Here is a 14,107-nt window from a genome sequence, read left to right as displayed (position 1 = left end):
TTTAAATTGATGATTTTATTTGAACTTTAAAGGAAACTCCTCAAGGTGAATTCTGATAGATGGTTAGCATCTAGAAGGAGAAACAGGCCTTCTTCAAGGGAATAGAGGAAAAACCAGACAGAAGGAGCTGGAGTTCTCTTACCAAGAACTTTGCCAGTTTCAGGGCACCAAATACAGATGCTAGCTAATTTCACTTCTAACACCCTGTGAGAAAGTACATGAAGTTTTGCAGAGTGAAGTGATCATATGCACCAAGAAGGAAGCTGAGCTCCTGAGACCTTCCTCCCAGGTGGTTGACTCCTTTCTTGCAGGTTACATAGTCAAAATGTTACTTCATATTAATTTAAATAAGTAAATGTCTGCTTTTAAGCCCTTTTGCACATTATAATGTACTCCTAGATAGAATCTAAAGTTTTCAGAGCAAATTTTAGATAGCCCTGGCCAGTTTTTCTCAGTGGTTAGAGCATTGGCCCGCAGACCAGAGAGTCCCGGTTTGGTTCCTGTTAAGGGCACGTAACTGGGTTGCAGTTTATCTCCGCCCTGGTTGGGGTCATGTGGGTGGCAACCACTCGATGTGTCTCTCTCACATCGATATTTCGCTCTTTCTCTCTTCCTCCTTTTCTCCCTCCCAACAATCTCAAGATAAATGCAAAAATGTCCTCAGGTGAGGATAAAAAACAAACGAAAATTTGAGATATCATTTGCACCAGTATTTACCGCCTATTCACTATAGAAACTGTACCTGGTAAACTAAGTAAATTAGAGAGGCTAAAACCAAGGCCACAAATGTCAGCCCCATTAGTTCAAAGGAATCATGACAGATAGGACCAGGAGATAGAGAGATTTGGAGAGCACGGTATCTCAAAAACATGACTCATTAGGAACAAGCAGCCGCAAGTTGCCATTTAAATGTTTGAGCTTTATGTTGTGCTATAATTCGGCATATGGCTTGTACACTGTGGAATAGTTAAAGCAGAACCACTTTCTGGACTGACAGGACAGCTCACATCCTGACTATTGTCAATCAGGATTCAGATCAACTAAAAATGTTGTTAAAATGAAAATGGGCCAACTGCTTTTTAACTATTCTAAGATTTGGCACGTGGCTCTAACTTTGCCATGTGGAAGTCCCTCCCCTCTCCTGAACCATGTGGTGGAGAGCTTTATGACTACTTGCACCTAAGTAAAATTGAGTGATACTGACACTCAAGTCCATAACAGTGAATAAAGATAGCTGTGCCCTCACTAAATAATATATATGCAGTGGGTAACACCCAAAATCCAATCCCCAGAGAAGAAATGTAATATGACAGAATTAAGATCCTATGACAATACACTTCTTTATTTCCACTAGCAGGTAGCTACCAAAGCCAAAAGATGCAAAGTTGCAATGATTCAATACTGGGAAACCCACCAAGGACAAATATTCATGTAACCCTATTGCTACTTTATGGTATTAATGGTTTCTGGATATTTTAACTCCTAAGGGCAGGTATTGTTATTTTATGTCTGTATCGCCCTAACAGAATAACCTGACATATAAGCTCTCAACAAATATTTGTGGAATAAATAGACTGGAAGAGATAGACTATTGAGATAGACTACTTTTCCCATCCAAAGTCTTCTCTTTCTTAATATTAAGTTTAAAGCACTGAGTCTTACAGAGAAGGAACTCTCCAGCCAAGAGTGGAACCAAATATGCTGACCCACCCTTAAATAAAACACACTATCAACTGATCCTTTTCAGTGTATTCTGTTAATGACATTTAAAGGAAGTGCCTGGAAGACTGGGATTGGCGAAAGTCACATGGGGAGTGATGGGGCACAGACTAGAACTCAGTTCTCTTAACCTCTAATTCAACAGTCTTTTCCTATCCCCAAGTCAACATGTTCCATCTGGTGTAAGTTCACAGGACTTTCACATCAATGTAACTCAAGATGGGCTTCTCCAGAAAATGCCATGGCAGAACTTGTCTGATTCAGAAAGCAGCCATGTTTGCTAGAAGTTTCTCTGTAACATCTTAATTTTATAAAGTTCCCAAATCATAGTAGTTTGTCAGCGTGGCAATATAAGACAATGTAAATTATCACTGCCAATAATTCATTTTTCTTTTGATAATTAAAATAAAATTCAGAATGAGAAAGCTGCAACTGACCACAAAATAAGACAGCAAATACTGATTATTCTCTCCTACGCTGGATGATCAGCAAAAGTATTTTAGAGCTATCACTTGTCTAACTTCTGCATTTGGTAAATAACCCAAAGAAGTTAGGTGATTCATTAAAGGTCACAGAGCAGCTCATCATGGAAGCCAATCCATCTTAATTCAAAAGAATGTGATTTGACAATACTCATTCATCTGACCAATATTTTTTAGCACCAACTGTATAGTAGGAGCTGAGTTGGAGATATAAGAATAACTAGGAACCATTGTAAGCCCTCACTGAGTGCCCAGCTAAGTGAGGAAGACAGAAACCAGACCTTTATCAATAATAATTATAGAATAATTAACTGGTTTACTAGAGGCATGTGCTCTGAGAAGAAAACAATAAGTTCTGTCATGTCCTGGTCATCAAAAGTGTCACAGTGTAGGTCACACCAAGAGAAGCACACATGTGAATGCTTCTTTTCCTTTTTTTTTTTTTTTTTTGTGGTACATGCTCCTTGCGGGAACCGAACCCCGGGACTCTCTGTTCTGCAGGCCAACACTCAACCGCTGAGCCAAACTGGCCAAGGCTCTTCTTTTCCATTTTTAAAAATCATTGCCAAGGATAATAAGAAAAACTTGAGGAAATAGACACTTAGGCTTTCCACCCTTGCTCTCAATGCTCTTATTTTTAAGAGAAAAGAAAAAGAAAACAAAAACAAAAACCCTGAAACACCCAAATCACAGGTCTCATATGATGACCCCTGATTTTTTTTGCCTGTAGAACCAGTGTCACTTAAATTAATTAAATGAGATAAAGTATGTAAAGTGCTTACTTAGCAATGTGTGAGGCAAATAACAGGTGCTCAATAAATGTCCATATTCATTCATTATTCGATAAGCATCATTATGACCTGGATGGAAATTCTCAGACATCTATCAATCCAATTTGTAAAATGATTCTAGAATGCTCTGAAGGTGGGGTGAAACACTAAGCAGCAAAGTTTCCATATAGGCAATCTTTGGAGGAATAGCGCCCCTTGCGCTCTGCACTCCCTCCTCCCCCATCAAAAGACTGGAGTTTCTTAAAGTTTGCCCAATATATCAACCAGTCTTCCAAAGAGTGAACCCTGCAGGCTCTTAATAATAATGGCTTTTGTAATTCAAGAGATTTGGTTTTGTAAAACTGCTTCATTCCAACTGCCCCCTGGTGAGCTATCTGGGAAATATAGCACGTTTTCCGTGCTGCTGGGATATGATTCTGAATAAGAAACTCACAACCAAGTGAAAACGTAATTTTTTCTAAGTCTCAAGTTCAGATTTGGGTGGCCTGGATCGAATCTTCCATCTGGTTTATTATCATAATTAAGCCTATAAGTTTTATTTTTTAAAGTATGCACACACACGCACATATACAATAAAGACATGTTTCTACAGGTTATGCCCTGTTTGAAGGAAGGCTGCACAGGCCCCAGACATGCTTTGCGCGGAGAGAGAACACATTTGACATACTTCCCGGGAGGGTGCGGGCAGGCAGTGCCTTTACTCGTGGGCAAGTCCCCTCTGCCATGCGGTGGACTTCCACGGCGATGACACTTTCTCCCGGGAAACTAGCAAAGAAAAGGCAGCTGCCCTGGTGGCTGCAGGTCGTCGACCCAAGGCAGGGCTTTGTCCTCCCGGGGGCCTGCCACCGTCCCCAGCCCCGCGCCGGCTCTGCACTGGAGAGCTGCCCTCACCGGCACCAGGGCGAGGAAGGCGCCGGGCGCCGCGCCCCGCCCGGCTCCGCGCCCTCTGCCGCCGCGGAGGCTGCGGCTCTGATTCGCCGCGGAGCAGGTGAACTCTTCTTCCCGCAGCTGGATGAATAATGAATGGAGTCGAGAAGGGAAGCCGGGTGCTGTGGATTAAGCCGTCTTCCTCCCAGCCCGCCGGCTCCCTTCCCCCACTCTAAGCGCTAGCTTGGCGACTTTCCCGGCTCCTCGGAGCAGGTGGGAGCTCGAGGCGCCTCGCGTCCCCGAGCCCGCCATCCCACGACTCCCCCCCCCCCCCCCAAAATCTTGATTTACTTATTGATTCATTCATTTCCCTGCACCCAGATTGCTTTTACTATCATGGCGACAATTCCCACAGTTTTTTTCTTTCTCTCCCCCAGCTCCGGGGTTTTCCACGTAGGTTTGAGCCGGGAGGAAAACTGGGAGGCGGAGGGCGAAGTAAGAGAATGAAGCTAAAGTTATTAACCACTTGTTTTCCCGGCAGGCAGGCTCCTGCCTCTCTGTACTGGGCAGATTTCTTGTAGTGCCATTGAATTGCCTACGTCCAGAACACGCTCTAACCAGCTAGTTATCAAATCTTCACTGGGACGAGGAGGGCGGGCGAGTGACGGGAGCTTTAAGGTGCGATTGTATGTTTCGTAGAAGCAGAAAGAAGTATTTTTACACAGGTAAGAGCAATTGCTCGCTCCGCACCTACGCTCCATGTAGTTGCTTTCCATTGGGGGCAGCGGGAAAGTGGGGGGAAAAAGAGAATCCAGTTTCAGAGATTTCACCTCAACTGAGCACCACCCACCCAAATGCACTTAGGGCAGAGAGGGAGGCAGGAGACCCGCTTGTGATCCGAATGCAAAACAGCCAGGAGTTGAAGTCTCAGAAAAAGCCCACTCCGGTTCCACTCCCACCCCCCCATCCCCCCCCCCCAAAAAAAAACTTCCATCTGACCCACAATGCCATAAACCCGCTAGATTTTTTTAAACAGTACGGACACACACACAGCACCGCTCTCTCACCTTCAGAATGATGAGGCAATACTGCAAATTCCGCCAATGCTAGGACCACCCCGAGCCACACTTTGAAGACACCCATCGCCGCCTCGGCACCCACGATGGAGAAACCCAGCCTTCGGCATCCAAGAACCTGCTCTCGGCCAAGACGCTGGCTTCGGCGCCCCGGACCCGGGCGCACCGAGAGCGGGAGGCGGCGGGGGTTACCTCCAGGAAAATGAGGCGGTGCACTGGCCGAGCTACACTCACATCAGCCCGGGAGAAGCCAGGGTGAGCGGGGAATTCGATTCACTCACTGCCCAGCTCTCCAGCAAAGCAAGACGCCAACGTGGGCTGTGCTTGGGAGGAGGCAGAGCGCAGTTCTCCGTGGCGGTTTCGCCGGAAAGTTGCGCGTCACCGGCTGATCGGATCTTCCAGCATTTCCCTCAGGCCAGACCCTTCCACTCCGGGATCCCGCACGGTGGAGATCCCCGCGCCGGTTTGTCTGTAGCAGCTTTTGAAAGTTCGCTTGACACTCTACGCCGGCGCTGCGTCGGGAGAGAGGGTCGCCAGAAGCCCCAAAGACCCACCCACCCCTCCGCGTGCCACTGGGCTCCACGGACCTCGGCCGCCGGGGGCCGCTCGCAGGAAACTTTCTGCTGCGCTACGAGCTGCTCCCGGGACTCGTCGGCGCTGCAGCCGCACGGCGCCGCCTCGGGCTGCGCTCCCTGCAGCAGAAGGTTCTAAAGCTTCCGAGCAAAGACCCGAGCGGCGGCGCGGGGGGCGCTGCTGCTACTTTGCTCGCGCCGACCCCCCCGCCGGGTTGAGGAGGGCTGCGGCGGCGCGGCTTGCTCCACGCCAACAGCCACCTCCGCACTGAACGCCGCGGAGCTGGGCTGCGGGGTCCAGTTGTGATTACCGGAGTGGAGGAGGAGCCATAATTTTAAATGCACGGAGAAAAGAGCTACAGGGGCTGGAAAAGAACCCCGAACTCAATGCCACTCGCACCAGAGAGGCCGGAAACGCACAAAATAAGGCCCCCTCTGGCTCCCCGCGTTTAAAATACACGCTCCGCCTCCCCCGGCCCCCTCCCCTCTTTCCTTTCTGCCTTGCTCGGTGTGAAAATGGACCCAGGGACTCGGAGCTTTGGCAAAGATTCCAGAGGGTCACGTGGGGAAGGGGAAAAGCTGGGAGGGGGATGGTGAGGGGAGGCCGAAAGAGCAACCTGATCCCGGTATTCGTTCTGCTGGAGTTCAGATTGCCTTTGTCTGGAGTGGGATCAAAAGTGGTCACACCAGGAAGGGGTGGGGGGAAGATGGCGTGGTCTTTGCTCAGGCACAGCTGGTGGCCTGCGAACCAGGTCCACACCCCTCACTTAGGCAGAGACCCATTCCGGAGTGGGTGTGCCCACATTCAAAGACCCTGGCGCTGCCCTCATCCCACATCCCGCCACTCCTGCTGCACTAGATGCGAGAGACGGACCTGATCCATCTTCCTGGCTCTGGGACCCTCCGGTCTTCGAATCGAATCGTGGGTTTATCCAGCAGCCTGGGAGGATCTAGGTGTGTGTGTCCTAGTGGGGCTCCCCACCACGAACGCACCTTTATCCCTCCTCGACACTGTCTCGGCGCAGTGGCTCCAGCCGCGCCCCGAAATGCCAATGACTGGGAAGTAAATGTCAGGAGACTTAGTGCGCACTTACAGAGCAGAAGCCTTGATTCCCGGTCAGGACTGAGTAATGGCAGCTGTGGGTGTTTGTTTGTTGGACCAAATAAAAATAGGTGGTCTAAGGTTGAATAAGCATTCTATAAGATGAGAATAGTTGCATCTGAGAGATGCTGGCTGGCTTCTGAGTGGCACATCCTGTGTCCCTCAGTTGACCTGAGATGGCAAGATTGTTCAAGGAGTAGAGTTTGTCTAAGCATTGAAAGAGAAGAGGTGAAACAAATGGGGTCCCACTTTTAACTCATTAAGTTATGACTGACAGCACTGATTTTTGAGTACTGAGAGGACCCAGAGGTTGTGCAACGGCTCTCAGTCTCTCCTGGGCTGTGGTGGCCTCAGGGACAAAGGCTGTTTATCAGCTTTGTATATCTAAAGCACATAGTAGATGCTCATTAAAAGTCTGTTGAAAGAATGGACTGAGCAAAATAGTAAGTCCCTCCTAGCAGTGGCCATGTCTGGTGGGGTTGGATGTCTTAAACCCCCCCAAAAGAATCCCCTCTCCTTTTTTACTTAGAAAGTTGACATTTTCTCAGTTCCTTGTAAAGTATGGTAAAAAACAGCTTCAGCTTCAACACACTCTGTCAACCACATCACCACTTCTATCCTCTCCTTATAGAAATTTTGTAGTCACCACTGACTGGGAGTAACTTAGACAATTTATTCTGTGAAGAATCAATTTGATTTTATTTTTTTAAAATTCATACAATCATGGCACTCGAATTATTCTCAATAAGACATCTGTTATTTTTATGCTAAATGCAAATATGTTACTTTTAAAAAATGAAAGGAGGGAAAGGAGGGGGAAGAATCACACCACCAAGTTTCCCCAAATGTATTATATGCTATATTTATGTATAACATCCCCCCTCTACCACCAGCCTAGCACAGGGGCATGCACTGGCTCTCTCCAATCATCCTCCCTTTACCCTAATTATGTAGAGAGCTAGCTGGTAGCCCCAGAGTTCCTGTGCCAAGATCCTTAGATGACCAAATGGTTGAAAGGATTGACCAATAATTCAGTAATATTGGGCATATCTTGTGCTCTTTTGGCCTTTAAATTGAGATATTGGGAAAAAATTATATTTGCATAATTTATTTCAATATGATGGAAGTTTAGTAAGCATTTCATAGGTATGCAACTACCCATAACTAACTTATCTCTGTGTAAGCTAACCTCTGCCTATGAGTAATTGTTTCTACAACCAATACTTCCAGTGACAGGGAGTTGGCAGTTCACTAGCCAGAGATTTTTTTGGGTCTATATCATCAGTGCTCTTCATTCACATGTCTGGATTCCACAACTTCTTTTAATATGTCCCACAATATCTCCTTGGCTTAGCTCTGTTGCCATTTATTGACATTTCCCTGACCTTTTGCTGTCTGTCTTGAGGGACTGATTTATCAATTCCTGCTGTAAATGATAGTGATAACAACAGTAACAGCTAACACATATTGGATACTTTGTTCCTAACACTGTATGCTTTCCAATTGAGTCCTCCAATAGGCTTGAGGTAGGTACTATTATTATTTCTATTTATAGGAGAAATAAATGATGTCCAGAGAGTTAATTAGACAGCTAATAAATGACAAAGCATATTAATTACAGCAAGCAATCCTAGCTGCAATAATAGGTAAACCCCCAAAATACAGTGTCTTAAAACAACAAAAGTTTATTTCTCACATCCTGGCCCCTGGCCATAGATGGCCCATGACACTGATGACTTCTTGTTGCTAGGCTCTTGTGGAACTCTTGCACTTGCTTCTGCATCAGGGCAAGAGAGCAATAAAGGTATTGCAGTCCCTAAGGGCCTCAGCGAATGTGGCAAGAATAAGTCACATGACCCCAAGCTGACAGCAAGGAGGGTGGGGGCCCACAAGGGAACACGTGGATGTTTAGTGAGCACTAACTGGACTGCTCCACTCCAGAGCCCATGTTCTCAACTCTCTTAACTCTCCTTAGCTACACTACCTTGCTTTCAGCAAAGCCCCAGGTGGAACCTTCCCTACAAACACTCCAGCTTTGCTAATCTTTGCTTTGCAGATGCTCTATTGTTTCTTCAGCCTGTCTTTACTCCACTTTCCTGCTCTTCCACTTTGCTCTTCTTTCCCCTACTCCCTCCTGTCCCCCTCTCCCTGCTTCTCACTGTCTTCTTTCTGTACAACCCACTCTAAGTATTGAGTCTTACATCTTTCTTCCTGTATGTGCCTTCTCTGACCTTTCACCTGCTCCGGCAGTGTTCCTGCAATATTAGTGCATTTTTTTCTGGCTTGTCACTTTCAGCATGTGACAATATTTGTTGCTTTCTTTTCTGCTTCAAGTATTATATCAAAAGAATAGTCAAATAAAGCAGAGTATAAACTTACGAGTTCTGCTATAATAACCCCTCCACAAGATATCCATAGCAAATACATTCCAACACTTTTCTGTGCTTAACAAATATAACTATTTTTATAAAAATAGAGTCAGAGTTTACGTACTATTTTGTAACCTGCCTTTTTTTCTCCCACGGAACAAAATAGCTTAGGCCACAAGTTTCTAAGCCAAATCACATTGATCTACCTCATTCTTAAGTGCTGCTTGGGTTTACAGTGTATGGATATGTCTTTACATATTTAGCCAAACTCTTTTGAAGAACATTTAGGTTGTTTTCAATTTATTGCTGTTATAAATAATACAGCACTAAAACGTCTTTTAAAAGGTTCTTTGTGCACTTACCTAATTATTTCCCTGGGATAAACTTTTGTAGGTAAAATTGCTGGGTCAAAGGCATGCATATTTTTCATTTTCATACCATCATTTAATATTTTAAAATTCAAAAGGTAAAATAGTATTTTGCTTAACACCATTTATTTACTTCATCACCTCAGGCATATTAACCTCCCTGAACCCCCGATTCCCTGTCTATGAAATGGACATTATATTAGTGCCGACCTTATAGGACGTTAGTTTGCATTAAATAAGATAAAAGCCCTTAGCACCAAACCTGACACACGTTAGCCACTTCACAGTTGTTAGACAAGTGAAATACAGGTATTTTTTAAATCTGCATTCCTTTGCTCATTAGTAAGGTAAAACTTTTTCTTATTGTATTTCTGTGTGTGTGTGTGTGTGTGTGTGTGTGTGTGTGTGTAGGGTTTTTAATATTATGTAGAATTATAAGGTGTCTTTATATTCAGGATGTTAATCCTTTTCTATGAATGTGGACATTGCTTTACAAAAAGGGGGTGGCCATCGACCATTTGTTTTTGTGGGAAATGATAGTTCCTCCAGTAGTGTCACTGGAAGGACATGCAAGACCAAAATCAAGGAAAAAAAGGCTTTTTATCTAAAACTCTCTTCCTGGGATAAAATAAACTTGTTTTTTTGTTTGTTTATTTCCTCGTTTTATCTTCCCCACTTGGGACAGCCCCCCAATTCTTGCACACTGTTCAGTCCTGGCAGTTGTGGCAAGCCAGGGTCTTTCCTCACCGGTAGTGCCCCCCACTAACCAGTTGTTAGTATTGTTACTGCTACCCCTGTTCCTACCATAACAACACAGCAGAAAGCCAAACATCAGAGGCCACTGAAAACGCCAAATGGTCACAGCAGCCAATAAAGGAAAGCAGCCAGGTCATCTCAGCACAGTTAATCAATTTCTCTTCTGCACAGATCACACTGGCTTTTGTTTTGCAAATAAAAGTCCTATAGTACTGGACCTGATTGATCCTGCACTTTACTAGTACATACTTCTAGATTTTTTTAAAAAAACTTCATTTGCTGTTCTCTGTGTATCACCATTTACCTTCTAGTTACACCTTGACCACCTTGAATAACCTAATTAGGTCATCAGTACTGGTCATAAATACAATGCAGTCAGAGCAATTAAAAAAATATGGAAAACTTTATAGGAAACTTTCTTTTAATTTTACTAATCACTCAAGTCCTCGGGCTGAGATATATATTACCATTCGTATTTTTTCTACTGAAAGGACTCAGAGGAGACCAAGTATAAAGAGAAGAGGTGAGAGAAAGGCAACAGGAATTCCAACTATTTTTTGCTTTTGCTTCAGAAGAGAAGGTATTCTAAAACAGACACCATCTCTGCCCCACTCCAAGTTAAACAAAGAAATATTCAGAACAATTTGCAACACAGAATATGTTGAGAAAATTATGATTTCCCCATAAAATGGAATATTATACAGAGATAAAAATGATACCTTAAACATATATTTATTGACATGGAAAGATGTTTTTAAAATATTGTATGGTGAAAAGCATAGGTTGTAAGATAATAATATAATGTTACCATGATTTTGCTTAGACATATGTACCTTCATACATTTATACACATATCCACACATACATATCTCAAAGGATATACACCAAATATTATTTCTGAGATTCCAGGTGATTTTAATTTATCTTTTTCAGCTCATCTATATTTTCTCATTCTTCTACATAGAATACATATTTAATTGCACACTGTGAAATTATATTGGAGGCATTTTCAAATAACGGAATCAGCAAATTCAAACTGGCTTAAACTATACATGGCATTTATTGTCCATCATAACTAGAGTCTAAGGCTAACCTTAGAAGACCTTCAGATTGAGTTTAATTTAGTACTTTAATGATGTCATAAAGGACTTGAATTTGTCCTTTCTCTCCAATCTGCCTTTGTTATAGACATTACTAGTGCTCACCAGCATTTCCAGGATACATGGGATATCACATTTTCCCAGTCCTCTCATAGCTATGTGGGGCCATGTAACTAGATCTTGACTTGCATTGTCCAATACAGCAGCCACCGTCCACATGTGGCTCTTGAACTCTGGAAAGGTGACTAGTCCAAACTGAGATGTACTGCAAGTGTAACATGGACATCAGATTTCAAAGACTTAGTACACATAAAAAGAGAATGTAAACTAGATAATTAATATTTTATATCAACTACCTGTTAAATGATAGTATTTTGAATATATTGTGTTAAATAAGATGTATCAGTAAAATTAACCCTACCTGTTTCTTTTTACTTTTTAAAATGTGCATACTAGAAAATTAGGTTTGCATATGTCCACATCTATGAGAATGGTTAAAAAAAAGATAGCATCAAACACTGTCAAGCAGAACAACTGAAACTCTCATGTGTTTTGTTGGTGTTAATGCAAAATAGAGCAGACACTCCAGAAAACAGTTTGGCAGTTTCTTATAAAATTAAACATGAAGTTACCATATGGCATAGCCATCCCACTCCTAAATATTTACCCAAGAAAAATGAAGACTTATGTTCACATAAAAACCTGTACTTGAATGTTTACATTGGCTTTGTTAGTCACCAAAACCCAGGAACAACCCAAATGTCCTTCATCTGGGAAATGAATAAACAAACTGTTGTATACTCATACAATGGAATACTACTCAGCAACAAAAAGGAACAGACTACTGATACACACCATAGCACAGATGAATCTCAAATGCATTATGCTAAGTGAAAAAAGCCAGACCTAAAAAACTACATACTCTGAATCCATTTATGTGACATCCTTGAATGACAAAACTGTAAGCTCAGAAAACAGATCAGAGGTTGTCAGAGGCAGAGGGTAGGTGGGGTTTGACTACAAAGGACACAAGGTCATTCTGGAGAGAGATGGAACTGTTCTAAAACTTGCTTGAAATGATAATTACATGACTGTGTATTTGTTGAAACTCACAGAACTGTACACTAAAATGGGTAAACCTTACTGTTTATAAATTATACTCTTTAATTTAAAGCATGGAAAACAATCAAATCTTAGCAAACAAGCATTACCTCCAAATCTGGTAATAACAATAATAATAAAGTTAGTGGAAAATTTACACATATGGATCACATAATATTCCTGTCAGAGAACACTATTTTAGACAATGGGCTATGATACTTTGAGGCCAAAATAACTACAGCAATGCTCCCTTCCCCTGATTCCGTGAAGTCTAAAGCTTCTGGTGGCAGCATAATGAGATGGTGAACCCTCAATAAGCCCAAGTCCCTCAGTCACTATTTAGAACAGAGGCCTCTGCCAACATTCATTGGACAGATGATGTGAGACATAAACTTTATTTTTGTTAAGCAACAGAGATTTGGGGATTGTTTGTTACATAAGCATAAGCTAGCCTATCCTGAAGAATACTGCCGCTCACTATGTCAGCTTCACCTTCCACTGAGATCATACTTTTAGATGCAAAATAACTGCCAGCAATTCTCAGAGCAACATGCATTTATTTGTCCAATCTACAGAGGGTTAATGCAAAGATAACTTAAAAAAGGAAGGAATCTACTTTCTTGTGCACCCCCAGCAAACATTTCCTTGTGTTTATTGGCCCACATTCTCTCCCATGCTCATCCCTGAATCAACACATTTGACAGAGTATGAGATTTCACGAACCACCTAAGACCTGAGTCATCAAAAATGCCCCACCCCTACAGTCAGGAGTATAGTTAACGTCCCCCCAAATTAGGGTGACTAATTGGTTGTCCAAACCAAGATGCTTTAGAGAATATTAGAGAATGTATTAATAATCATGCCAGGATAACAGACACAAACCGGAGCTCCCAGAGTACATGGCCTCCTGGGGAAGATGTGAGGACCTGAATGAAAAGTTAGTAGCTAGTAAGAGAAAGTGGAACGGATATTGGGGAGATAAACATGATGACCATTTTAAAAAATATTTTAAACCACATACATACCTACTTGTCTTAGTCCCTTCAGGCTGCTATAATGAAATAACATAGAGTGGGTGGCTTATAAACAACAGAAATTTATTGTTCTCATTTCTGGAGGCTGAAAGTCCGAGATGAAGACACAGGCAGAGTCAGTGGTTGGTGACAGCCTGCTTTCTGGTTGATAGATAGCTGCCTTTTTGCTGTGTCCTCACATGGCAGAAGGAGTGAGGGAGCCCTCTGAGGTCTCTTTTATAAAGACACTAAAACCACTTACAAGGGCTTCAGCCTCATGATTTAATCACCTCACAAAGGCCCCACCTCCAAATGCCATCACACTGGGAATTAGGTTTAAACATATGAATTTAGGGGGATACTAGCATTCAGTCTATATCACCTACAAAGAAAACAAAGAGCCCCTGAGGTAATAATTACCATGTACTCTCTATGAGGGAAAACTCAGCAGACTGCAAAATTTGCTTCTGAATCCAGCCTGTTATCAAGATATTCTTTCCCGGGTAACACAAGACAATCACCATGAGAGCGCTCAAGCCTGCTGACGTGTTCTGGGCTGCCTCCCATCTCAAGGCTTTTTAAAGACCTCAGAGCAGAAATGACGAACAATACCTTCTCAGAAGTAAAATCATGACTTTGAGATTATTTTCATTGCAATCCAAAGATACGGGCCTCTACAAACCAGAGAATGAGAAACTGGATTATCTCACTGAGCCCAGTAAGTAACACCTATGATGCAGTCTAAGTTCTAAGACTAACTGGTTGACTGCCTTTAGACAAGTCATTAATAG

General features: G+C 43.1%; 1 protein-coding gene across 1 annotated transcript in view; it reads right to left on the bottom strand.

Annotated features, from left to right (window-relative positions):
* FRAS1 (Fraser extracellular matrix complex subunit 1) overlaps nucleotides 1-5,026 on the bottom strand; it is a 432,882-nt gene extending 427,856 nt beyond the window's left edge. Inside the window, exon 1 of the mRNA XM_036267136.1 lies at nucleotides 4,927-5,026. Within this exon, the coding sequence (XP_036123029.1) occupies nucleotides 4,927-5,002 (76 nt within the window). The 5' untranslated portion in view covers nucleotides 5,003-5,026. The remainder of the gene's footprint in view (nucleotides 1-4,926) is intronic.
* Between the last annotated feature and the right edge of the window lie 9,081 nt (nucleotides 5,027-14,107).

The sequence above is a fragment of the Molossus molossus genome, unplaced genomic scaffold, assembly GCF_014108415.1.
Source record: "Molossus molossus isolate mMolMol1 unplaced genomic scaffold, mMolMol1.p scaffold_m16_p_1, whole genome shotgun sequence".
NCBI classification, from domain to species: Eukaryota; Metazoa; Chordata; class Mammalia; order Chiroptera; family Molossidae; genus Molossus; species Molossus molossus.
Note: the sequence above shows the minus strand (reverse complement) of the source record. Positions and strands in the feature narration are given on the sequence as shown.